General features: G+C 37.0%; 1 protein-coding gene across 3 annotated transcripts in view; it reads left to right on the forward strand.

Moving 5' to 3' along the window:
• The first annotated feature begins 78 nt into the window (after positions 1-78).
• The window catches only part of GSTCD (glutathione S-transferase C-terminal domain containing), an 82,087-nt gene continuing 56,743 nt past the window's right edge, over positions 79-25,422 (forward strand). For 2 of the 3 annotated variants that reach the window (XM_076336849.1, XM_076336851.1), the window contains exons 1-6: positions 1,226-1,576; positions 4,408-4,569; positions 9,327-9,758; positions 11,393-11,854; positions 17,581-17,835; positions 18,537-18,630. In XM_076336849.1, coding sequence (XP_076192964.1) covers positions 9,348-9,758; positions 11,393-11,854; positions 17,581-17,835; positions 18,537-18,630 — 1,222 coding nt within the window. In that variant the 5' untranslated portion in view covers positions 1,226-1,576; positions 4,408-4,569; positions 9,327-9,347. Of the gene's footprint in view, positions 132-1,225; positions 1,577-4,407; positions 4,570-9,326; positions 9,759-11,392; positions 11,855-17,580; positions 17,836-18,536; positions 18,631-25,422 lie in introns of those variants that run through there. The other variant, XM_076336850.1, reaches the window with a different exon arrangement.

The raw sequence follows: 25,422 nt of genomic DNA on the forward strand, positions 1-25,422 counted from the left end.
TGTGCGGGCCGGGGAGGGGCCCGGCGAGGCGCGCACGCAGGAAGGGGCGGAGTCGGGACGGAAGCGGCCGGGCCGGGCCGGGCCGGGTCGGGCCGCGTGCGGGGCCAGGGGAGAGCTGCGGGCGGGGCGGGGTAAGCGGCGGTTGGCGCCCGCCTCACGCGCGGGGGGTCGGAGCCGTAGGGGGAGGGGCGGGTCTTACTTTCTCGCGTCCGTTATCGGGCCGCGGCGGCGGGAAGAGGTCGGCGCTCGTAGGAGCTGCCCGAGGGAGAGCAGCCGGCGGGTGCGCGGCGGCTCAGGCGGCAGCCCCGGGGGTCCGCCGCGGGCGAGGGCGGCGGGTCTCGACGCCCTCTGCGCAGCCCTGGGGAGCCCCGGTTTTCTGCTTCCTCCTCGCCTGGGCTCCCTGACTGCGGGCGGCCGCGTCTGCCCCCTTTGCCGTTCGTTCTCTGTTTTGTGAGGGAGCGTTGGCTGGAAGCTCCCTGTTGAGGTGTTTATCGGTGAAGACCAGTAATGGTTGATGGCGGGAAAGACGCTTGTAGCCTTCGTGTCGTTCATCTGCCACTTGGTGACTTACGGCTAAGCTTTTTGGGAAGAAAAAAAAGAAAAAAGAAAAGAAATAAAGAAAAGGTTTCAGTGTTGACTACCAGGTCCGATCTTTCTGGGCTGACAAACTTCTGAGAGGAGCTTGGAATGGAGGTTTTATGGAGTAGGTCTGCAAAGGAATTTTAACTCAGTGGTATTATGTTCTACAGTAACCGAGTTTTAGTGTCCCGTCTTTCTGAAGTTTGGCTTCTGTTCTTCATAGCCTGTGTCTTACTTTCTTGAACCATTAACAGCTTTTACTTCTGAAATTCTGGTTTGAAGCTCTTCATGAAAAGCTTGTATGCTCCTCTTTGCATTCACTTGAGGAGGCAATGGTGGCCCTAAACTCACACAGCAAATTGATCATCTGGATAGAAATATAACTCCAACCTCCAAAGTTATCTGTCTTAAAGCACAAATATTACTTTGTACTAAGTTAAATAATTGCTGGGGGAAAACTATGTTTTTAAATGACTTATGTTGAACGTTTCTCAAATGTTAATGTGTCTGTTTAACAAAAGTTCTGTTTTACCATGCAGTAATCAACAAATAAATGAGATCTTTTTCAGGAACTAAAAGGAAGAGGATGTTTATGTACTTATTTAGTTTTAATTTTTTAATTTTCCTGGGAAACATTTGTTTTTAAACCAACAATTTTCTGCATTACATTGTTAACACAGTGGCTCAGTGAAACTAATTTAACTGTTGTTTAGTGCATGTTGAAAGGGAAAAGAAAATGGTAACAAACAGTACAGTTAGTGAAAATTATACTTACTTAATGATGATTATTTTTAAATAGCCAGGGTGATTTTTATACCAAAGGTATACAGCATTATTTATCTTGTCTTTAAGTTGCAAATCCTGTGATGTTCCTTACTTCTCCCTTTCCCTCTTTCAACAGTGGCTACTGTAAATAAGGCCTGAATAAAAAAAAAAATTCTCTTTCCACAGATTTTACAGTCTAATTAGAGGGAAAAAAAGTGCCAGGAAAAATATTGTGAGTGAAGAGCATAATGTCTTGTAGGTTTTGTTAGTTCTGTGTTCCATGTTTTGTTTTATTGCATATGTCTGTGGCTGCTTTTGTCTTAGTAAGCTGCCAAAGGATTCATAAATTTATCATGTTTAATGGAAGTGTAGTAGTTATGTGAAAATACCTAAGTGAGAATGGGCAACGAGGTAGGCTATTAAGTCTTTCAAATGAAAGGCTGTGCATAAAGCCACAAGGAAGATGTACTCTGCAGAGCCAAAATAGTGCAGAAAATCAACTATCTTAGAAACAAAAAAATATAGGAAACAAGACACTATAAACATCTGTGCTTAGAGACAAGATATTAGGAGGAATTCTCTGAAGTAAAAGACGGGAGAGAAATGGGATATGGCAGTATAAAAGCATACAGTTCAGTTGAAGTGACGATGCAAGAAGACCTTACCTTTTCACAGGAAACAATAAGGAAACATAGGTAAAATCACTTACAGACAGAACTGCTGGACAGATTTATTTTGGTTTCTTTTCTGTTGAGAGCCTTGGGAATAAAATTAGCCTGATTGTAGTTTTACATTGTATTCATAGACTGGACTGAAAAAAACCCCACAACCAACCAACCAATAAAACCCTTAAAGAAAATGTCTGATTTTTAGGGTTGTTCTAGGACAGACTTTCTGTGTGACACTGAACTAAAAATTCTCTTCGTGCTTCAGCTTTTTCACATGTATAATGGGAACACGGGAAACTTCCACCTTGCAAGGCTTTTGGGAGGAAGGTCTGTGAGACATTCAGTTACTGTTGTGATGAGGGGACGTAAAAGTTTTTACAGTAACTAGCAATATAAATAAATCCAGACTTTGCTGTTCTAATGAAATAAATAGGTAATGAGTTGCGGTCGTTACAGAAGCCCGTTTTGTTAAAAATACTTTTTAAAGTTTTTGTGGGAATTAAAGTATTAGAGTAACTCTGTTGATGTTGAAAAGCTCAATGCAAAAAGCAGAGTGGAGTTTTCTGTTGCTAGCTCTCTACCTTGTAGTCTGAAAAAGTCTGTCCTCCTGGTCTGAAAAGTACATAACTTTAAACATCCCCATAGTTAGTATTTCCTATTCTTTTCCAGTTTGCTAAGAAATTGCTAACTTCTCTCTAAACAAGCGGAATAGCAAAATTTAAATTCAGGCAAAAGATAAGGGAGAAATACTAGTTAACAACATGCCAGATTAATCGTTTTTGGTATATGGTTGCAGTAAAGGAAGAAGATTCAGTGCTTCTAGTTGTGAAGAAATATTACGGTGACCTAGTCAAACATGAGACAACAGGGATCTGTGGCATACATAGAGAGTTGAATTGCCAGTATGAATTAGGACAAACTTCAACGCGTGGGCTTTCTGACAGTGGTAGTGAATGCAGTTCTTGCAGTTTAGCTGTGTATATGGCAGAGCTTGTGGCCAGGACAAAAATCTTTTTTCTCGTATCAGATAATGTGCATTTTATCCATCTCTAAAATCTCTGTTACAATATTTTAATAATGCTGCTCTCATCTTAGTAATTCTAGAAACAAATGTTGAATGGGGAAAGAGGAAAATTTTCTATTTGAATGGTTGCCCTGTAATTCAAGATATGGGCCCTTTAAATGTAGCAGGTGGCTTTACGTTGGTCGCTATCTGACTGAGGCTGAAAAAGAAAATTTCCTAGATAAACTTTTGAGGTAGTCACTGAATGATCTTTTTTGTGGCAAAGAGGTTTTTGATGTCTAGGGGAGTAAGAGCAAGAGAAACCTGCTGGGTTAGTCTAAATCTTATAACTTCAAATATGAATAAAACAAATTCTTAAGTTACCAAGGTAGGCCTGTTATTTGGCAATTGCACAGTCTATATGAAAGTTCTGTATGAGTTCAGAAATTACACTATGTAAGTGTTTTATGAAAAACAAAGGTGGAGAACTTTTAGCAGTGCTTTCTAAAGTTGGTAGAGAGAGACATCTGCGTTTACAAGTCAGGAAATGGGAAAAGGTGATTTACAAAAGATTTTCTCAGCAATTGAGCTCAGGACATTTTTTTTTTTCTTCTTCTTGGTGTTGTAGGAAGTTCTGAAAATGTTAAAATTTCCTCTGTGTTTACCCCATGCATTGTGAGCTCAGTAGTTGCAAGGAAACTGAATCTCTAATAGAGACTGACGTTATTCAAAATGTTATTTGGCTGTTCAACTTACTTATCTATGACCAAAATTAACTTAATTGCTATTTTTTGACCTTCTGAAATCTCTTACGTGGAATACAAATGGATTCAAAAAGCGAAAACCGCTTGAACGTTTGACTGATTTAGAGGAAGACAGAAAGAAAAGTGCTTTGCTCCCTGAGAATGTTGTAGATGTTAGATATATAGATTATTAGATATTAGAAACAACATATAGCCAATCTATTTGCAAAAAGTAACTTCCAAGTATAAACCAAAACAGTGGCCTTCATTCCTTTAGAGTTCTGGAAAACATCTGCTGCTGCTCAGCTCATAAGGGTGTTCACTTGGTAGCTGGTCTTAACATGAGCACTGTTAATTGCTTGTTGATCACCAGCATAAATATCAGCTAATAAGCTTATCTCCTCTTGTTTGAGGATGGTACCTTCATCTTAATAATTTGTATTTTCAATTGGGTGAAATAAAGTGAAGAATTAAGTGTGAGTGTTGGAAGGAGAGGGAGGAGCAAACCTGAGCAAATTGACAGGTGAATCTTAACCTTCATTAAGTCAATAGTTAGAGTTTTGAAAATACTTAGATACTTGAGGCTGAATTATCACGAATTTAAAGGTACATAATTTAACATGTTTGTTCGGGCTTCCTTGGAATTTAGATGCAAGTTCTTTGGCAACTGTAACAGAGACGTGTCCCTGGACCACCACGCCAGGCATAGCAAAGGAGGAGAGAAACAGCTGGAGGATGCAAACAGGAGCTTTAAGTGCAACATTTCTTCTGTTTTCCTGCTGAATGAAGCTCATCTTTTCATCCCTTGAAGGTTAGCTGCAGAAACAGAAAAGTATTATTGTCCTAAATGGACCCTAATTAAGAATATAATTTGTTCCACTCCACACAGTGAGTTTAATAACTCAGATCTAAATTGACCATATCAGTAGCAGAACAGGGAGTATGGTTCTGGGAAAGCAATTTCAGTGTTGTAGCACTGCAAATTTGGGAAGAGAGAGGGACTTCGGTAGGAAAAATAGTAGTAGTATACTATATGAGAAGAATTTGGGACTATATTTGAAAACAATGGGACAGTATATTGCAAAGACACCTTCAGGTCAGGTACTATGAGTGCTTGCAGGATCAGGACCTTTAGTTGAGAGAGATCTGATTGCCTGTATGAACCGAAATGAATCGCTGTCATATAAATGATGAAATGACAGATTGGTTTGTCAGGGTCTGGAAATCATTTGTGTACGTAAGTACCTATTTTCAGATTTAAGACCCAATCTTGTGAAATGTGCAATGTTCTTAACTCTCCCTGAAAACCAAAGAAATGAGACAGTTGTGTTTTTTGTGGTGAGAGCTGGAGTTACCTCCTGCTCTGGAGTTTATTCTGCTGTTAAGTGTAAGATATGAGTTGCTTGCGCTTTTTTCAGAAATTAGCAATTTACAGTTCGTTTTTATTTGGTTCAGAATTACTAACTGGGATGATTAATTGTTACCGTATTGATACTGTCACTGTTTTATGTGATTCTTTAAAAAGGAAATTCTCATAATATTGACCATAACTTTCATCTTTGGATTTCCCCTTCTCCCATGTGGGGAGAGTAATTAACCGAAAGAGCTGCCTTAGCTTAACCCTTCTCCTCCCTCTCACCTTGATATGAGAATGCCCCTCTAAAATTTTTTATGAGTACTTTTTAAAAAAAAAAAATCTGAGTAGCTAATGAATGTTTTACGAGTGAGTGGTATTTAAAATTTTTTGGTTTTTGGGATAAATGCAACTTCAGCGTGTGCACAAAACCTAGCTAAACGAGAATCTAGCTTTTGGAAAACTTATTAAAAACAACTGCCTATCCAACTAGAAGAAAATGTGGAAATGGCTTTTTTATATATCAGAAAAATCAACAGCAGATATTGCAACTTCACTAAGAGCCCTGAGATTCTTGTCAATGTGCAATGAAAGTTCTGTTTTTATTTCGGGTTTAATATAGCTACCTGTGTTTGAGCAGCTAAACTTCAAATCATACTGAGCATTATGCTTACCTATGTAGACCTACCTGTTCACTGGTTCTTTGTGCTTCATGGAGGAGAATTGTACAATTCTGTGGAGAGTTACTGGAGAACTTTTTTGTCCTTTTGGGCTCATGAATAGATAATTACAGGCAGGTAGTGGAGGACTGCTAGCCACTGAGTACGGTAACTTGTGTTGTACTGGACAGTTTTAAGTGAGAACCCCTCTCATAGGCTATCTCAGATTATTTTAAGCACTACCCAGCCTGTGTGAGGTGGCTTCACCTGAGGAAGGAGAATACAAGAAGGAGCCAAATTGGAGTCTGAACTGACTCTGTGGAGAAGTATAACTGACAAGTTGTGGGACTGGAGGGTACTAAGCTGATTCAGTGTGTGATACCAAGACCAGTTGACGCTATCTAGGTCTGAGCCACTGTCAGAACAGGTAATTTCCTGGGCTCCCTGTCGCCTACAGTTGCACATTTCTGCCATGTCCTTTATATGGGCACTGTTGTGGCTACATGCTGAATGACATTAATTTACTGCTCTGGCTGAGGGGGAAGAAAAGTCTTGGCCTTTCCTTCCTCCTCAAAATAATTTTTTTCTCAATCAATTCTGCAAAATACTCTGATTTTACATTGTGAGCACAGTGCTGCTGTGTAAGTAGATCATGAATGTCACTGTTTCTGTGTTCTTTCTGTCTTTGTAGAAGTTCATTTAGGTTCAGAAAAATAATTCAGTCTCTCTGGTATAGTTCACCGTATTGCAGCTGAGTAGTGATAAATTACTGTGTATGTTCACAAAAAATTACATTGAGTTTGATGAAGTTAGTAACCACCCTCAAGCTGTCTGGCCCAGCTGTCTCGTTCTGTCTTCAAGGCATTTAGAAGAACAGACCTTTCCTGAGCGTACCTCTGCTTCAGTGCAAAATCCAGAGCCTTACCTAAAATGGTTGAGGGAAGTGACTTTAAGTTGAGAGACTATGGACTAAATGAAGTGGGCTGCATGCATATTCCTGTTTTCTGACACTGTCAAGAGAATGGAGTGGGTAGCTCTGGACAACATCTGCTTATCCTGCTTCAGCAAGATCCTAGTGTTGGTTTATCTCGTTTGTGTGACTTCTCTATGTGGTAGTTGTATACCTGAGGATAAGAATAGTTGAATTTGACCAGACAAATTTCAAGTCAAATTTCAGACTTCAAGGAGACAGGTGGATTAGTAGGATAGTGTCAGCTGTGGCATTTACTGGGTTGAATACAGAGCAGACCAATAACCAACAAGTCATTATTTCCAATCAGTTACTGTCTCTGGGACTGACTGACGGCTGCTATCTATTACTCATTGCTACTGGGTAGAAGTAATTTTGTTCAACAGATGGGAGGAGAATTTACACTGATGGTGTTCACCTTTTCATCTGCCAGTTTTCATGGCAGGACATTTTTGTAGTTTTAATCAGTAGCCTGATTAAGTAGTACCTCTATTTGGGCATCTTTCAAGTATTTCTTTTTTATTTTTAGTCTAATGATATATTATCCTCTGTGGGGAAACAGTGCTTCAGAGCTGCTACTCTGGATGAAAATGGGCAAGGGCTGGTGTACCTATTGAGAGTACCTGTGTGGTGCAAAGGTTAATGTTTTACATGTGCAGTCCTGAGTGATGGATTTAGAATAATTTGTAAGAAAAGGTGATTAACAGATGGAAACTACAGAATAATATACTTTGGAAATAGAAACCTCTTCAGAATTTACCAAAATACTTAGCAGTTCTATACAGCATGATAATGGCCAAAAAAGCTGATTATGTCCAGTAAGGTCAACCAGAAGAAGAAATTCAGTGGTGAAGTGATTTTTTAAGGTGAATGTGTATGTCTGAGTGGCTAGAGCAGCCTGGAAAAGATGGGGTTGTATGCTCTGCGGGTTCCCATGGGAAATAAAAACAACCCAAATGCATATGAGGGTACTATTTAATATTGAAAGAAGTACTATAGTCAAGGATATGAGTTTAAATGCTAGTAACTATGGATTTAGCAGGTAAAACTAACTCTTGACTAATCTCCTCAACAGTACCTTCACTATATAGTTTCTTCCACAGAGCTGTACTTACGGTATTGAATCTGTCTCGACTTATATGCCATCAAGATTTATTGAAATAAAATAGCTTTTAGGAAAGTAGGTATTTCATTATGTATTGTACTATTCTTTGTGTGGCAGGTGTATTAATTAAAGAAAAGCAACAGTACCATTATGCTGAGCCACTGTTGTTTTGGGACAAAGTCATGTAATGTAATGGTTTAAAAGTACTCCACTATAACAATCATTATTATGATCTTTACTTAATGTCAGGTGGACTTGATTTTATTCTTCCACTGCCTCTTTTCGGACAATTGATTTGGCCTAGTGATAGATGATATAAAATAATAAATTTGATGTACACGTCTACATGAAAAAAAAAATCCAATAATCTAGATATATCAAATGAAAACCTTTTTTGCTTTTTAAATAATTACATCATATTCATGTACCTGTACAGAGACCTTATTAATCTAGACAGTTATTTGAAAGACTGATGCTGTTCCAATGTCACTTGTGCTTTGTGTATATATACGTATATAAAAGAACATACTGGCCTTTCTTAGCAACATTCAAATTTCTTTCTCTTACTATATTAAAGCTTACTTCTATAATGATTGTTTTAAGAGTGCCATCTAGTGTCTAAAGCTTTTCAATACGAGTTGTGATTTATAAGTTAACGGGCAATTTTATTGAGTGATAGAGCAGAAGAATTATTGCATCATTGTTTTATATTAAACTGGTATGGAATAGTTTAATAGGAAAAATGTAATTTTCAACCAAGTATAAGGAAAATTAATTTAAGTTTTTAATATAATGAGAAGACATTAATTTCAGCTATGTTACTGTTGTATTTAACTGCTTAAAGTAGTTGTGTGTTTGAGGTGTTCATGTAGCATTCTTGAAATGAATATTTTTTTTCTTCTTATGTGTCCTCTTGACCTTCAGTTAGTATCTCGCCAGGCTCTAGATGAATTTTTAATACAGAAGCCAATATTATTTCCCATGGCCTAAATACCCTATACGTATGCCTTCTAACAGTTACAGAAAGACAAACGTGTGCATTAGGAAACTGACTGTTGTAGATATGTGCTCAGGAACTTGTTTTTTCAATAATGTATGGATAATGTTGTGGGAGATTATTGATTAAAAAAAAAAAAAAGCCTTGCTATAAAATGTTTACAAACTAAAAAATTTAAAAGGAAATATTTTCTTTTGGTTTTGTATGTTTTGTTTAATGTCAGAAATATGCTAAAATGTAAAAAAATGTTTACACAGATCATTTCCCTGTCTGATTTCTATGTGAAGAGACAGCATATATTGTGAAACCATTCTTTCTCTCAAGAAGGGCCTGCAGTCCACTTATTCAGGCAGGATGTCTTTAATAGTGTCTTATGTTAAAATCAGTTTTAGCAGATAGTGGAAGGACCACTGTTTCAAACCCTCTTTTTTGTTCTAAATTCTGTATTCTTTTATGAATGTTGTGTTCTGATTTCTATTTCAGGAACTTCAGCTCAGGAGGAAGATGAAAGATAGTGTTGCTGAAGAACATTTATATTTGGGTTTTTCTCATCAGTACAGAGATAGTATTTTTCCTCTTCATACATCTATTTCACTGTTTTTGCTATCCTACTGTGACTGCAAATTATTCAAAATTTTCTTAGTGCCGACTGGTGAAAATGTGGATGATCAGTTTGTGACAAAAAACCTCCTTGGTGATCTTGAGGTCCATTTAATCTCCAGATGTCAGCTCCCAGTGGTTGTGCAGAGCTGCTGTTTACCTGCTGTTGTCGTGAAAGATGGCAAGTTCTGCCGAGCTGGGCTTTCTGTTGTCTTAAGGCATATAATACAGAAAACATATGAGGCAGATCCATCTAAAAAGGATGTTTTGGAACTCTTAGGCTTTAAGAAGACCTGCTTAAAAGCCTGTGCTGAAGTGAGTGCATCTCTTTCTCTTAGATACATTAATAGGGTTTTTTAATAACAATTAAATACTCTGAAATGGAGTCTTAATATTGATGTAAACTAAGTTCTTTTAGTAAGAAACTTAGTTTGCTTAGAAAATGAAATTTCCTCAATGGAGAAGTATCTGTATTTTGGCATAAAGACGAAAAATAATTCTTTTTAAAGATACTACTTTTTAGCAGCACAAAAAGAACCTTAAGATTCAAAAAAATGTGTCGGATCTTTGTTTCATGTCTAGCAGTATAGTGTCAATGAGTTATAAAGTGCAGCTCTTCCAGTTTGAAGTAAACTAAGAAATACCTATTATTGTTAAGTTTGATTTCAAGAGCACCATATACTGTTAGCCTTCATCACTGCCAAGGCGCGCTGCTGGCTTATGTTTAGCTTATGCTCACCAGGATGTCCAGGGTCTTTTCAGCAGAGCTGCTACCTGGCCAGGTAGTCAGTCCCTAGCCTGTACCATTACAGGGGTTTAGTCCATCCTACAGCCCGTTCTCTAGCCTGTGGAGGCCCCTGTGAGTGGCAGCCCTTTCTTGGAGTTTATTGACTGCTCCGCTCGACTCAGTGTCATCCTTGATGTGAGTGTATTCCATCTCCCCCTCCAAGTCATTGGTAAAGATAATTAAATAGGATAGGCCTCAGCATAGACCCCTAAAGAGCTCCACTTCTAACTGACCTTCAGGTAGAGTGTGAACCATGAACCACTACTACCTTTTGAGTTGGTATTTCAGCCCATTTATCACATAGCAGTTTACTCATCTGGCAGTTCATCCATCTAGACTTGCCTTCCTCACTCCTCTCAGGAGGTTAAACTCCACTATTTCATGATCGCTACATCCATGGTTGCCAGTGATTACTGTGCCTCCAACTCAGTTCATCCCTGCTGGTGAGTAGCCGATCTGGGGAAGCATATCCTTGTGTTAGTGCATCTAGCACTAGCACAAAGAAATTGTCCCTGACATCCTCCAGAAACCTCTGGTTCTAATCTCTTCTTGGAACTGCTGGGAAACTTGATTTCCATTTGCATGGCTGCAAAGTGAGTAAACTGAATAAGAAAATAGTTTAAAAGTTTTACAACCTTTAAGTACAGATAATAAGAAATAGAGGACAAGGATGAGAACATGAAAAAAATAAGTGATTTTTTTTTTTTAAGGTGTTGTTTGGTTAGACTAAAGTTTTTTGATGTCGCATGCTAAAAAGCACTAATAATATAATGCATTTCTGAAAAATAAATGTGCTCAAAATCTGTTTGGTGTAATCTTCTGGTTTTATTACCAGCACTTAGTAGAGATGATGTATATAAATTGATCACAGCTTTGCTTCTCGTGAGTTACGCAGCCACCCTAATCTTATGCCAATAATAAGGAATAAAAATATGCTATACTGGATAACTGTTAATTCTGTTATATATAAGAATTAGTTTCCTAATTCTGCTATTGCAAAAGTAATACAAAATACCTGAGCTTCTAAGATTATCAAAGAACGTATTAAAAGCTGGAGTTACCACCTTTGGCTGGAATTTCTTTGCTTAAAGTGTATGAAAAGGTACCCTGGATTTTGTTTCTCTTTCTGTAGAGACATTAATTGCATAAATTTATCTGACAGGTTAGCCAGTGGACCAGACTCTGTGAGATCAGCATACCGCTGGCTGTTGAAGGATTTTTGACGGCATCTCCTGAGCACTGTCAGACTATTCCTCCTGACATTTTACAGCTTGAAAGGAAGCTTGGAGAACCTGTCCGAGTACATAATGATGACAAAATTCGACGGCAAAAACTTCAACAACAGAAGGCAGGTGCCAAGGATGCAGTGCCTGTACTTGGTAAAGAAGCAACAGAGGAAGGAAAACCAGTGGAAATGCATGAACATCCACTCCCAAGTTTGGAACTGAGCATAGCTTTCTCCAAGCTACTTGTCCAGGAAGTGTCAGATGCAGTCAACAGGGAGGCCCCTCGCATCAGGAGAACAAAAACCTCTGACCTCCCGCTTTTGGACCACGTTTTTGCAGAAGGGTTGTATTTTACCTTGGCAGATATAGTGCTTCTGCCATGCATCCATCAGTTCTTGGTAAGATAACAAATTCTGCAAATATTAAGTACTGTATTTGTATTTTTTTTTAGGAACTGGAAAGTTGTAAAATGTGTTAATTTAAAATATATTGTGGCGTTTGCAATGTGAACTTAACCTGAAACAGAAGATTTGTCTTTGTTTTTGTACAAACAAAAAACAGGGATTGGTGAGATCACCAAAACTACTTTTAAATACATAGCATAGCAATACTTAGTAAACACTGTTAACTGTTAAAATATTACGCTGAAATATTTTGGCACCAAGTTGCCCAAAAAATTCCTTCATGAAAATACTTAAAATGGACACTTAAAGTACGTTCTAATATGCATAAAGCAAAAGTAGGTAACGGTGAACCTATTTTCTTGCTTGAATTTAGTGTACTAGATTTACGACCATGACTCAATGGATATTTACTAAAATGAGACCATTTTACCTGTGAGGAATTTTTTGAGATTTGGAATTTTGATTCCATCATAAATTGCAAATTTTAAAAGGAGGGAGGGTTGAGAATTGTGTAATAATTTTAAAATACTATAAGGGATGTCCACCATGAGAGATTTAAAATGGACACGTAAAGTACATTGTAATATGCATAGAAAAAAAGTAAGTAAGCATGAACCTATTTTAATTTTGGTTTCAGTGTACTGGGGGGCAAGGCAAAATGAATTCCTACCCAGTTTGTTATACTTTTACTACATGGATATTATATGAATTGGAATTCTTTTCAGCAAATACTTGAAACTTCATGTAACTTTATCTCGACATGGACATATATGCCTAAAAGAAAACAAATACCTTCTAGGAAAGTAAGAATGCCTTTTAGGGAGGCAGTGAATGGAGAGAGATTCAGGGACTATGGTAGCTTTTCAGAGGTGTAAATCCTTGACTTTCCTTACACATTCTAGAGCTGAAGAGGTACTCCTGTATTGACTAGGGGAAGACTTCCAAAAGCTCATTTGTTTATGCTACTGGTATGTAAATTCTTGAGATTCTCTTGAGAATTCTTTTTTTGTATACAAATATTTCATTTTAAAATACGGTGCGCTATGACTTCTGATTTGCTTATTTCTCCTCCTAATAGGTTAGTTATTCTTCACCTCTGCTGTTGTTTTCTTCTAGTTCCTAGGAATGACTTCTTTGTTTGGGAGGAAACATTCCTGTGTAGCCAACCCAGCTTTAGTCTCTCTCAAATGGGTGCATTTTATCAAGCCCTCCCACAAAATAAGCCAGTTTCATTGCACATCTGTAGATAAAGATGGGTGTCTAGGACAGCATAGTACCTACATATCAGCACAGCTTTTATTCTTCTGTGCAGTTTTGTTTTTACAAAACTTAGTCTGTATTCTTTAAGTGAGGACTGACCACTGTGACCCTGCTCAGAAATGAGGTGGTGTGTCTAGGAAGCCAGCTTCTTTGGGAAGTGCTTCAGCCCCTGAAACTTCAGTAATCTGTAGTTTTGTCATTCATAGTATTGTTGCTACTAAACTGTTTTCCACAGTTTGTGGAAGGTCCTTTGTTTACTGCAGTGAAAGTTCCTTGCAAAAGGTTACGTTGCTAGAAGCTCTTGGAGTGAAGCTTATAACTGAAAAGTTATGATTCTCCTTGCAGTCTTATGAGATTGGCTGCTTAATCTTTTTTTTCCTAATAGAATCTTGTGTTACCTGTATGGTCCAATAACATACTGATAGAAAGCCCACACTTTCCTTTAGGGGAGTTGTATGTTTTCCTATCAGATTGTGTAAGTATTTTGGAAAGGCCAAGAGTGTGGTCTATTCAAAGATGCCTTTGTCCCTCTTCTCCTTTGCAGTCAACCTAGCACGTTCCCAATACTGGACAAACACCAGTGGGCTGCTTTCAATTGTCTTCATCCTTGTCTTTTTCCTTCACATCCAGAGGTTTTCACAGCACAATGAGAAAAAACAGCAGTGCATGCTAGCAAAGTAATATTGACACTGTATACTGGGTATATGCAAAATTTCATTCTGAGTATAGGACTATTTAATGTTGTGATGTGTTTAGAGATCTCAAAAGGTCTCCCAGTCTGTATATGGAGGAATTTGGAACCTTCAAAGAGTTTCACCAAGATAAAACAGGAAAAGCGCTGACACAGCTGGCAGTCAGGGCACCACACGGAATGTGGAAAACTAGGGAATAAATCTTTGCTCCCCGACATGGAATGTCACTGTAGAAACACTGCTGCAAGTGGCAAAGCTGATTTTAGAAGTTCCTGCAGTCCAGGATGCAGTTTGCCAGGATATTGGTTGTGTCAACTTGGCTGTGATTTGAATTGGTAAAATATTCATGCCTCTGTACCTTAAGATCAGTGATCTGTTAAAAGCTTATCTTGCCCCTCTTGTAGGGAGAGCCTTAGTCACTTGGTTATTGAATCTTTTGTGGTGGATCTCTCACTTTGTACAAAGTTTATCTGGGCCTGAGAAGGAGATTCCTTGTGTGTGTGCTGGTTGTCTTTTTTTATAGCTCTTACCTAGTAAGTGCCAGTGTCTTACAATGTTGTACATTGTAAGTACGTTGTACAAATATCTTTACATCTGGATTAGGAAAATATATCAAAATATGTTTTGAGCCTAATAAAGCCATGCAATTTGATTTTTATTTACTTTTTTTTAACCCCGCCCCAACCCCCTTTTTCTCCTTCTACCCTTTTCTCACCTTTGGAAAGAGGTAGGGCTTAGTAGTGCAAGTGACTTGAGCTCAGCTTCAAAACCAATTTTACAGTGGGAAAAATTTTTGTGGCAAGACTCTGTGAGAGTCGTGCTTAGCACAATCTGTGTACTTAGTTTTATGAGGATGTATACACAGAAAAGAATTAAGGAAACAACAACTGTGTCTTTATTTCCCATGACAATAAAATGATACAACGAGGTTGCCTACTACCAGTATTCCTGCAGTTACTCTATGAGATTGATAGCTAAGCTGGTGTCTGTTGCCAGGAAGAGCTCTGAGTGAAGTTGGTGTTTGCATTTTGATTTTGCAAGTTGTTTTGCCAAATTTGCCTTATGGTGTTGGAAAACAAATGGAATTCCTGGAGAAGATGCTGTCAGTCAGATTCAGAGAAACAATCTCTAAAATCAAGATAATTACTAATGAACATTAATATGTGACAAATGTCCAATTTACAACTTCTTTAAGGAAGATCATCATCCTCAGTGGATTTCTGTATGATGAGAGCAATATGGGAGTCCAGAAGTAGGTTAATATGGCTACCTTTGAATTAAAATGATGAGTTATTTTACGGAAATTGTTATGAATTCATCTCTGCTTTGTTTTTGTTTTGCAAATCACATAATTGGGGATTAACAGCAACTTCTGTATGGATGATACTAAATGAAAGTACTAAGATGAAATGCTTTCCTACTATTTTAAAGACTTTAATGTATTTCAGTTGTCTTTATTTTTCCAAGGCCTTTTTAAATAAGAAGAGCATAACTTTTTACAGTAATATTTGATTTACTGGTGCTAGGCATGAGAAGATTCGTGGATCAGATGCTTTAATTGATTTCAGCAATCCAGTTGAAATTGTTCTGTAGATGTACCATGAGCAGCTGAGAATGCTGTATTTATTTGCTTTTCATGTGTGACCCTTGAGCCCTGGTGGTCTGCAGCTTACGAACGATATATTGTATAATACATTTTTGTTAGCTCGCACCAAGGATTGTCCTAAAAAACTGACTTTCAGTTTCATTTTTATGTAAATTATAAGAGCTCTGAGATAATGTTGCTTTATTTCTGTTCTCTGGTGAATGATCAGTTTTCTAAGCAATTACACCCTGATTCCTACAGTTATCATCCAAATTTAATAACTTGCATCTGAAAGCTTCTTGCAGGCAGTGGGTTGAAACTGCTCTTGTTGATGGAAGTGCCAGAGTTTAATTCTGTATTAAAATGTTATTTATCACTTACATAACTGGACTTCCTGGATTGTGTTTAAAAAAAATCATTATAGTTGCACTTCCACTTTGCTTTAGGGTGTGAATAATAATGAAGTCTTCAGTGGGTACGTGTCTGGAAAGTATCATACAATAAATATGAGGAGACCTGACTAGCTGATTGTAATTGTAATTACCAAAAGTAAGATAATGAAGCTGAAGAGTTGTTTTTCATTACCTCATTCCATTTCTGTTATCTTTCTGAGGTTAGCTTTGTTATGCTTTCTATTAGTTGTAACTGTTTAAAATTAATAGAAGAATAACAAAAGCTCCGTTCTCCGTCTGGGAGAAACCACTATTCACTTTTAAAAATACAATTTAGAACACTTGATAACAAGTGTAACAGTGCCTCTTAGAATTGCTTTCCAAAATACTTATTCCTTAACTGAATTCATGTGTTTCTGCCTGTGTTACTATTAGGATATTGAATTAGATACTAAAAATTACACAGTTCATCCTCCTTTTGCTCTTTTAGCTATTACTAATTACTTGTGATTACCCTAAGAACATTATAAACACAGAGTGCAAGAAAGCTGCTTGAAATTTTGTGTCATGTCAAGTGTTCTTTACCAACTCCTATTTCCACACTGAGGACAGATATGTGGAGGAGCACTGGTTTTTGCATGGCCTTTTCTGCCTTTTCCTATAATCTTGATTTTTAATTTTCTGCTTAAAGCAGGCAGAGCATCACAGAATAGTTGAGGCTGGAATAGTTGAGGTTGGAGGGCGCCTCTGGAGATCATCTTATCTAACCCCCCCTGCTCAGTTGCCCAGGATCGTGTCCAGTCAGGTTTTGAGTGTCTCTAAGGATGGAGACTTCACAACCTCTCCTGTAAGAGGATGATCTTCACTGTTCTAAAACATTTGGGAACCTGAACAAAAATTACTTCAGTTCACCAAATGCATCCTTCTTAAAATTAGCTGGTCTTCATGTAAAAATGTGATTTGGGTATCTTTTTTGTAATATGTGCATTGTATTCTTACTTAAGAATTTTTTTTTTTTACACTTAAAATTCTAATTTCTATTGAAGGCAACTTCATCTCACCATCATATATACTTAATTCAGAAAAGCAATATACTAGTTACTATTTTTGTATAAAAATACGAAGTTAAGATGGTAAAAAAGTTTGAGTAAATATATGATTTTAAAAAAAAAGTTTTGAATTCGGTGCTAGTAAAAAAAAAAGTCACAGATGTAGTGCAAAGACTTCAGTAAAGACCAGGGACAACGTATGCCTGTGCTTGTTTTGCTGTTACCACATAGTCAAAGGTATTTCAGACTTGCAGTTGCCAGCAAAACAACTGTCAGTGGATGAGCTTTTAAGGGCTGCAGGGTACCTGTGGGAAGGAAGAACATTCAGGTACCATAATGTCTTGCTTAGAGTTCAGTATTCATTGCAAATTACTGTTGTGGGTTTTTTGTTTTTGTGATTACCAACCAAAATGAATCATTCCCTTGTTAGGAAATAGCAGATAAGTAAGAATATTATTTAAATTGTGTTCTCCTGTTACTGACTGAAATTAGGATTAAAATTGGTCATGTAAACCTTTTCATCCTACTAAGTAAATGGGAATTGCAGATAAAGTCTAAATGGTCTACTGGCAATTCCACCTGCTGGCCTGAGCTCTTAACTAGCTAGCTTTTTGCATTAGCATCATGCTATGAGTAAGCACGCTTGGCATAGAGCCGAGCTCACTTCTGCAGTTCTTGCCTTCTTGTGGCTTGTAGGAAAACATTTACAGTAGCAAGTAACATTTCCATTTTATTTTTCTAGGTTTCGAGCAAAAAACAAGGCAAAAATCTGGTAAATTTGCCTCTGATATCCAATTGGTATCAAAGAGTTCAAAAAGTACCTGGAGTAAAGAAAGCTGCTGGCAAATGCAATATGGAGCTTCTCCAGTTTCCAGAGTTGATGTCTGCTCCAGAGGAAGAGCTACAAGATCTTTCTTCAGTTCCTCATGAATTGGAAGAGGATAATGAAGACAGTCATTTTATAGGTGGTCCAAGGCCAACTATGACTAAGTTAATGGTAATTTAAGCTTTTTAATGAGTTAATTTTAACAGCAATATTCTGCTCCATTTGGAATAGGTGAAATTTATTAGAATTGCAGAAGCGAAGTCTGACGGCCTTGAACGGTTTAATACATTTTGCCCGTCTTTTGTCTGATATGCATTGACTTAGAAGTGATTTTACTTTTTTGTTCTGCTATGATACTTGATCAATGGAGGAATTGAGCAAAGATGGGACTGCTGGAAGCCCTATCAATAATTCTGAATAATCAAAGTAACTTTTTGTTTGAATTGCAATGTTGTATTCCTCTTTTAAAGATAGTTGTATAAAGGATGGCAAAAACCGTTGCTTTTATGTTTGGCTTCATTATTCTATCGTTTCTGTTGGTTTTTTTGCTATTTGATTAGAGCTTTGAACATCTGGGAACCCTAATGAGTTTTGTTAAAGAAAACTCTCCATCATGTTCCAGAGCTCTCAATATTTTTTGCATAGAGGCTGACAGCATTTCCTAAAGAAAATTAACAGGGCTTTCTTGTGAAAATGAGAGAAATACGTAATTTGAATCCCATATAATGTAGAGTCAGCTGCCTGTTTAGTTTCAGTTAGCCTGAAAGTGTTGCACGGTTTGATCTGACACCATTAAATTCAGTGGGAATTTTGCTACCAACTTCAGTGGGTAAAGGATCAGGGTCTTATTTTTTTTCTGCCCTTTCACATAGGAAAATGGTATTGAAGCAAAGTTTTCTCCTCATCCATGCCCCAACTGGACCCTCGACTGGACCAATCTACCGTCTGCAGTCAGTCCTGGAGAAGGTAAGGGTTTTCATGTATGTGTGTATGTATTTAACAGTGCCTTCTTCTGGTGAAGCTACTTAACTGTTTCATAGGAAAATATGACACTTTTCAATGTATTTCAGAGCTCTCTAAAACAGGTAAGCAGTTTTAAATCTGTTTTAAAATTCAGCCTGTTTGGGACACGTGGTGAGATGACTTCCCTCAGGTCATCAACAGCTGATGACCAAACCGGGAATAAAAGTTTGATCTTGATTCCTGAACCCTCACTGTTTCCCACTTTTCTGAACTTTTCTTCATATCTAGAACAGTAAATTCTGACTACATGATGTTAATATAATTGACATGAACGTTGTATGTGGACTGTGTCTCCCAAAGCAGCAGCAGATGATTTTATTCTGATGAAAATAATACTCATTAGCAAAGTTTGGTAGCTACATATGAGTGAGTCTTCCCTTTTGTGGCAGTGTTCCCTGCCCTGTAGGGGTTGTTTGCTTTGCTGGATTGCAGGGCAGTCTGTTGTCTAGTGGCTGTAGACAGAGAGAAAACTGATTTGTCACAATGTTTGTTGTTTTCGTTGATGTTGTGAATATTGAATACCTCTTCCACCACAGTAGAGTTTCATCTAAAAGGTCTTATACACACTGCCAGATAGCAAGAAGTTAGTGGATGGTAGAAAAAAATATTTGTGTTCTTTTGTGTAAATAAGATAACTTAGATACTGGAGTCAGTCTAGCCTCAGTGGCATAGAACTTCTGATTTAAAGAATACAGAAATATACATGCAACATATAGATGCTCTTCAATGACCAATATGTGAAATTCCTCACAGAATATGTTAGGAATCACTGAAGAGCTATAGGCATTTACACAAAATACTTTCTTCTTTTTTTTTAATATCTAACTGTGTGAATACAAGCATGTATTCCCATCTACGATATACAGGCTATAAAAAGAAGATCAAATTTGAAGTTGGTTTCCTCTGTTTTGGGTCTGTGTGTAGTTCACAAAGCCATGACAAAACCCTCATGTGTACTATAAGTAGTTTTGTAGTTTTATATATAGTATCCATCCTTCTAACATGAACTGTTTTCCCCTGGTTTTGTCGTGAGAGAACTCTTTACTGGGAAGTTGCACACCCAGCTTTAATTATTGACCCTTTCTTACCTTTAGCATGGAAGAAAAAAAACCTCGAAATTTGGATTTGCATCTGTCAACATTACATCATGCTTCTTCAGACTTTATGTGGATGTTTTGGATATTCTTCTTATGTTAAAATTGCTTTGTAGGCTGACTGCTGAAATGCTCAGGGAGGATTATATATGTTAAATTTCTGTGACAAGTTCCAGTATTTTGTTGGAAGTGAATAAACAGTTTTGTTAATTTCCAATGCTCAGGTTTTTGGCTGTAAGTTTTAGTTCATACTTTTGTCAAGATACCTCTTTTCTTCTATTTGAAAGAAAATTTTGAAAAAGATGCGTAATGTACAAAAACACATAATGAATGTATATTTGGAAATTTTGTGCTGGAAGGAGTCTCTTGGACTTGGTTTGACTGGGAGAAAAATCAACTCCTGCTGCTTCCTGCCTGCATGTGTGCTTGCTCTCTCTTTTTTCACATTTGCTGAAATAGATACTAATGACATCAATATCTGAAATCGGTTTTCAGTTCAATTTTTGGGAAGATTTGCTAGCTCAACAAGCGCTGAGAGAGAGTAGTACTTTCTTACTGTTAAGTAAGCTTTCTTTCTAAAAAGAAAGAAGTAAGCTTTCTTTCTAAAGCTTAGAAAACAAGCTTTTTTCTAAGCTTGTTTTCCAAATCTGTGTTTAGAACAGAAATATGAAATACAGAAGCCAAAACCCCTCAGCACTTCGTTGCTTCTTCCAAATCACATAGTGTATAAAGACTTACCCCCAAGCACACAAACCAAGTCTGTCTGGCTAAATGCATCTCTTGATATTGAAAAAATAACTTGTGCAAAATCCCCCCTAAAAATGTAGTATTTCTAAGTTATATTAGGGGCGAATACTGGAAACTTGTATGCCATTAAAATATTTAATGAAATACTTATTTGCAATATTTGCAATAAATACTTCAGTCAGCAGTCGACACAACCCAGAGGTCCTAACCAAGCTCAGTGCTTGGTTGTGTTGAGCTTTCCATAGAAGTAAAGGTAGATATGGTTGTAAATATGTACAGACAGTAAAAGAAGAGGGTGGCAGGTCAGAATATAAAAGTATAGGTGGTCACAATGTGAGAGTGAAGGAAAATGAGATACTTGCATCAGCAGTACAGGGAAGTAATCACATGATATATGTCAGCATAGAAAATGTTTTCATTTTTTCCCTGACAAGGTGGTGGCTGAAATTTTGGGAAGAGGGGCTTGTTGAAATGAGAATGCTGAATGAAAATAGTGTGCTACTGCTGATTAAATGAGGGGTCTGGGAAAGAGGAGGCTATATTTAATTAGATTTGTGACCAACAAAGAAATGGGGCATCTTTTCTGTGGTTTCACAGTTCCTATTAGGGAGCAGTAGAAAGAATTTTTTATCCTTTTTGGAACTTTAGTCAACCCTGGAATCTTTGCTTGTGTTTCTGGTGCTGTGTGTGTGTGAAACGGTTCCTTGTCTTCAGGTTAATTTCTTATTAGCTGCAAAGGCTGTGTGGATATCAAGATCAGTTTGGTTATGATTAGAGGTGCTTCCTTCAGGCTCACTCAACGCACATTAAGGAGAGGGGGAAAGTGTGTGCATGTGGGGGTGGGGAGTGATAACCCTTGTCGTTGCTTTATTACTCTGGTGATATATGGGGATGTAAGTCTTTGGTACTGTCGTTTTTTCATCAAGCATTGTGTTCACTGTGAAACAAAAATAGAGAGAAAGGTTATGTTTTTTAACAGAAATCTATTTTTTTCTTTAAAACAGCTTTTTATTTATTTAAGATTTTTACCCAACGGTGAAATTCAAGAATGAGAAATAACTGCCGCACAGTCTCACAAACCCTTACTTCTTCTCTCATAAGTTGAAATACTTGTTAAGCAGGAAGTATTTAAAAAAAGCAAAGTGCTTTCTGAAATTACCAGCTAGACTGACAGAATGTGCATGTGATGGTATTTACTTACAAAGGTGGTGGTTAGCTGTGAACAAATTTATGCTGTTCTTTCCAAAGTGTGAAACTGCTCACAGAATGAACATAGCAAGTAGTAAACTACATTCTGTAGGCTTGTTAGTAATGCCCTGTTCCTCATAAAAATATTTTTTCTTAAATAAAGGAATTGTAGTAGGTCAGAAAAGAGCTCCTCTAGCTGAAATATGACTTACTGTTGAGTGAATGTGGATAGACCACTATAATAAAAACTAGGAGTGTATGCACAGTAGGAGATAGAGGATTCAATTACAGAATCTGTGAAGAGTTTGAGGTGGAGGAAGTTAGTTTAAAAAACGTAGGCAAATAAATCTAGATGAAAATAAATGAATGCATTTTACAAGTGCAGCTTGCTCTTACTAATTAATGGAAGACGTAGCCCTTTAACTTTGTAGTAGGTCCTATTCATAGGGCCAATTTTTTCTAAACAAGTGCGTTTTAATGGATTGTGTATAAACACAACTCCCAATGAAGCATGTCAAGTAGTTTATATACTTCGTTATTCCTAGTAAGAAATTGATTGATTCCTAGTATTGAATTTATTTGGACAAGTGTTCGACTTGAGGAGGTGAAATTTTCCATGTATGAATTTAAAAAAGCCAACACGGAAAAAGAAAAGGCCTTTCGCATCTTCTGTGCCCAGCGTACAGGTGTAAGAAAGGGTGTTAAGCCCTTGCAGTTAATCCCTTGCAAGGCAATGCATACCTGCCTGGCTGAAGTGCAGAATGACTCTGATCAAGTTTGTTTGATTTATGCTTGCTTTGTGATCAGTAGCAAGTTGATGGCCAAATTCAATGACTATATAAAACTCACAGAAAGGTTAGCCTGAATAAAATGATACCCTGATTGATACTTTCCCCTTGTTTGCATTCAAGTTGTCAGACTTTTGAGAAAGTTGCTAGATTTTTAGAATGCTTAGCTTTTAAAACAAGGCAAAATTTGGAAAGCGCAACATTTACTATTCAGGGATAAGGCTGTCCCTTAAATGGTTGTTGAGAAGAGATTTGTTATCTTGATTTATAAGCCACAGAATAATTCATAATATACTGATACACTGGAAATGTTTTTTTCAGGGTGGGGGGAAGGGCAAGAGAAGTAGTTCAGGAAATACAGGTATATAATATTTAAAAGGTTGCCTTTATGTTGTTGTCTTTTCCTAAATAATTTATGTCAGCTGAGAATTTGATCTTCAGTGCTTTTTTTTTTGAGTTTTTTTTGTGTTTCACTGAAAAAAAAAAAGTTCTTGATGGTATATGTCTGCAGAGGAATTGTTTGTCACAATGTCTTATACCCTTTAAAAACACATCATTGAAACCCCAAGGCAGTGAAACTTGCTTCCCTCTAGAAGTAGGATCTTTGTGTTCCACAATTGTTGCATAGAGCTAACGCTCACGTTTTCTTTGTGCCATTAATTATTTGCAAACCAGGTTTTGTTTTCAACCTACTGTCCAACATAACATAGGGTTACTGTAATAGATATCTTCTTCTGGCAGAAAGAAAAATGAATTACAGATACTTGGCTGACACTTTGTTGCACTGGAATTGTTAAAGTATCTAATGAAGGCAAGAGTGTTTTCCTTCATTGGCAAAAATGAATCTGCTAAATAAAAATTCACTGGGATGTGGACCTCAAAAATGTTTTTATAGTTGGACAACCATTGATCTTGGAGATCCCCTTTATGTATATTATTTCAAAGCAATTTGGTTTGTTCTCTGGGGTCAGCTCTCAAGGACTGAGTTCATTCATCGTAAGTAATTTGCAAATACTGAGTACGGTGTCAGTAATTTGCTACTCTGCATACTCTCTCTCCATACCTACTCTCCTTTCCTTCTCTGTCCACAAACACTGATTTTTATAGAACATTTTATAAGAAACTTGCATTAGGCTTTGAGAAAGTATTTGTAAATAAAGTATGCAGAGGAATTTATTTCAGTAGTTTTGCTTCCTCATCTGCTTTCTGAGACATCAATTTAAGTTTTTTTCCATTTACAAATTAACAATACAAATATAGTCTGGCTTAGGAGCTGCAGTTCCTTCATCAAATGACAAATTAGCACAATCCAAACAAGTTTCCCCATGATGCCTGTTCATCAGGTTTGACTAATGTCACTGTTCAGAGTGATCTCTAGTCTTGATTTCCAGTGTGCATAACTTATGAATTAAGGCACCAGCTAATTTGTCTACAGTTGAGATAAAACCTCTGGTCTTTCTTTGAAGACTAAATATAAAAGTAGTTGTGATGCTATTTTTAAAATTCATTTACCTATTTACTAGGATGTTTTTTGTAAAATGACTTCTCAGGTCCCCAAATTCTCCTCAGCTCCTCCTACCCCCTTACCTCGCCCAATAACTCTATTATCTTTTATTTGGACAATCTTTTAGCTGAAATACTAATCTAGTAACAAATGCCTCTGTACTCTGTTTCTTGAGATCAGTAACGCTCTTTAAAATCATCAGTTCATACATTTTTAAAGCTAGATAGACAATATGGTCTTCTATACCTGCCTCCTGCCTGATTCTGGCTATAAGCTAAATTCGTAATTGCTTGTATCAAGCAGAATGATTCATAGAATAATAGTAATGCTTAAAAGATACCTGGTTGAAGAAAGAGTTGTGCATTCACAGTATAATTTTATTTCTCCAGAATGGATATTAAACTGTAAATTAGATATTCTAAAGTGAAAGAATAAGTTATGAAGGACAGCAGTTTTTAAAAAGAGCTTCTGTTAAACGTATCGGGTGGACCAACAAGAATAAAACAATGTTTACAATTTTAGTTTAGAAACATCTTCAAAACTTAAGAACCTTTAAATAACACAGGCTAGAACAATAACAATAACACAGAACATAGTGTTATAGTGCTGTGGAATTAACTGATGTTTTGATTAAGCAGTCTTAGTGGTGCACCAGACAACAATCCTGGAGGATCAGTGTTAGCTTCAGCTTCCAGAACTGATATTAAATAAAAGATACTTTAATGTAGCGTGGCCTCTCAACAGGGAAGATACAGAGACTTCTTCACTTGGCAGGAGAAAATTTTGAAAAATTTTCAGCCCCCGTGTATCATATACAAAATTAGCTTTAATGAAAGGAAGGAGGAGACATCAATGAGCTATGATGAGATTCTTGATTTGATCCATCAACCATTGAAAAGCCTGGCTTCCGACTGAGTTCCCTGTATTTTGGATATAATGTTGTTTTCTTGGGTTTTACCCTTATACCAAATGACTATCAACCATTCTCTAACTTCACGTGGTTAGAGATTACTGATGTTTTAATGGTTGTTGCATTTTTATTTTTCTTTTTTTACAACAATGAAGGAAAACAGCATTAAATGATGTCATAATCTTTTAACCAATTTAAAAGTTTGTGACTTTGGGTCCATATTAAAATTGTTTGTAATTGCTAACAGAACTGACTAACATAATAACTGTGGAATAAATGCTTTATTAGATGTAGGGTTATTTGATTTGAAATTGTTGTCGAGATGGATTCAATATATCCAAGTTGCTTCTAGGATTACTTTGTGAAGATAAGTCACAGTTATTTTATTTTGTTCTGCTTTTTGTATTGGTATTACCTTTGGAATATTTTAAGACTTGAGAGATGCTTTCTGTGATGAGAATACATGATGCTTAAAAATAAAGGTGTTTTAGGGAATCTGATATT

The sequence above is a fragment of the Aptenodytes patagonicus genome, chromosome 4 (assembly GCF_965638725.1).
Source record: "Aptenodytes patagonicus chromosome 4, bAptPat1.pri.cur, whole genome shotgun sequence".
NCBI lineage: Eukaryota > Metazoa > Chordata > Aves > Sphenisciformes > Spheniscidae > Aptenodytes > Aptenodytes patagonicus.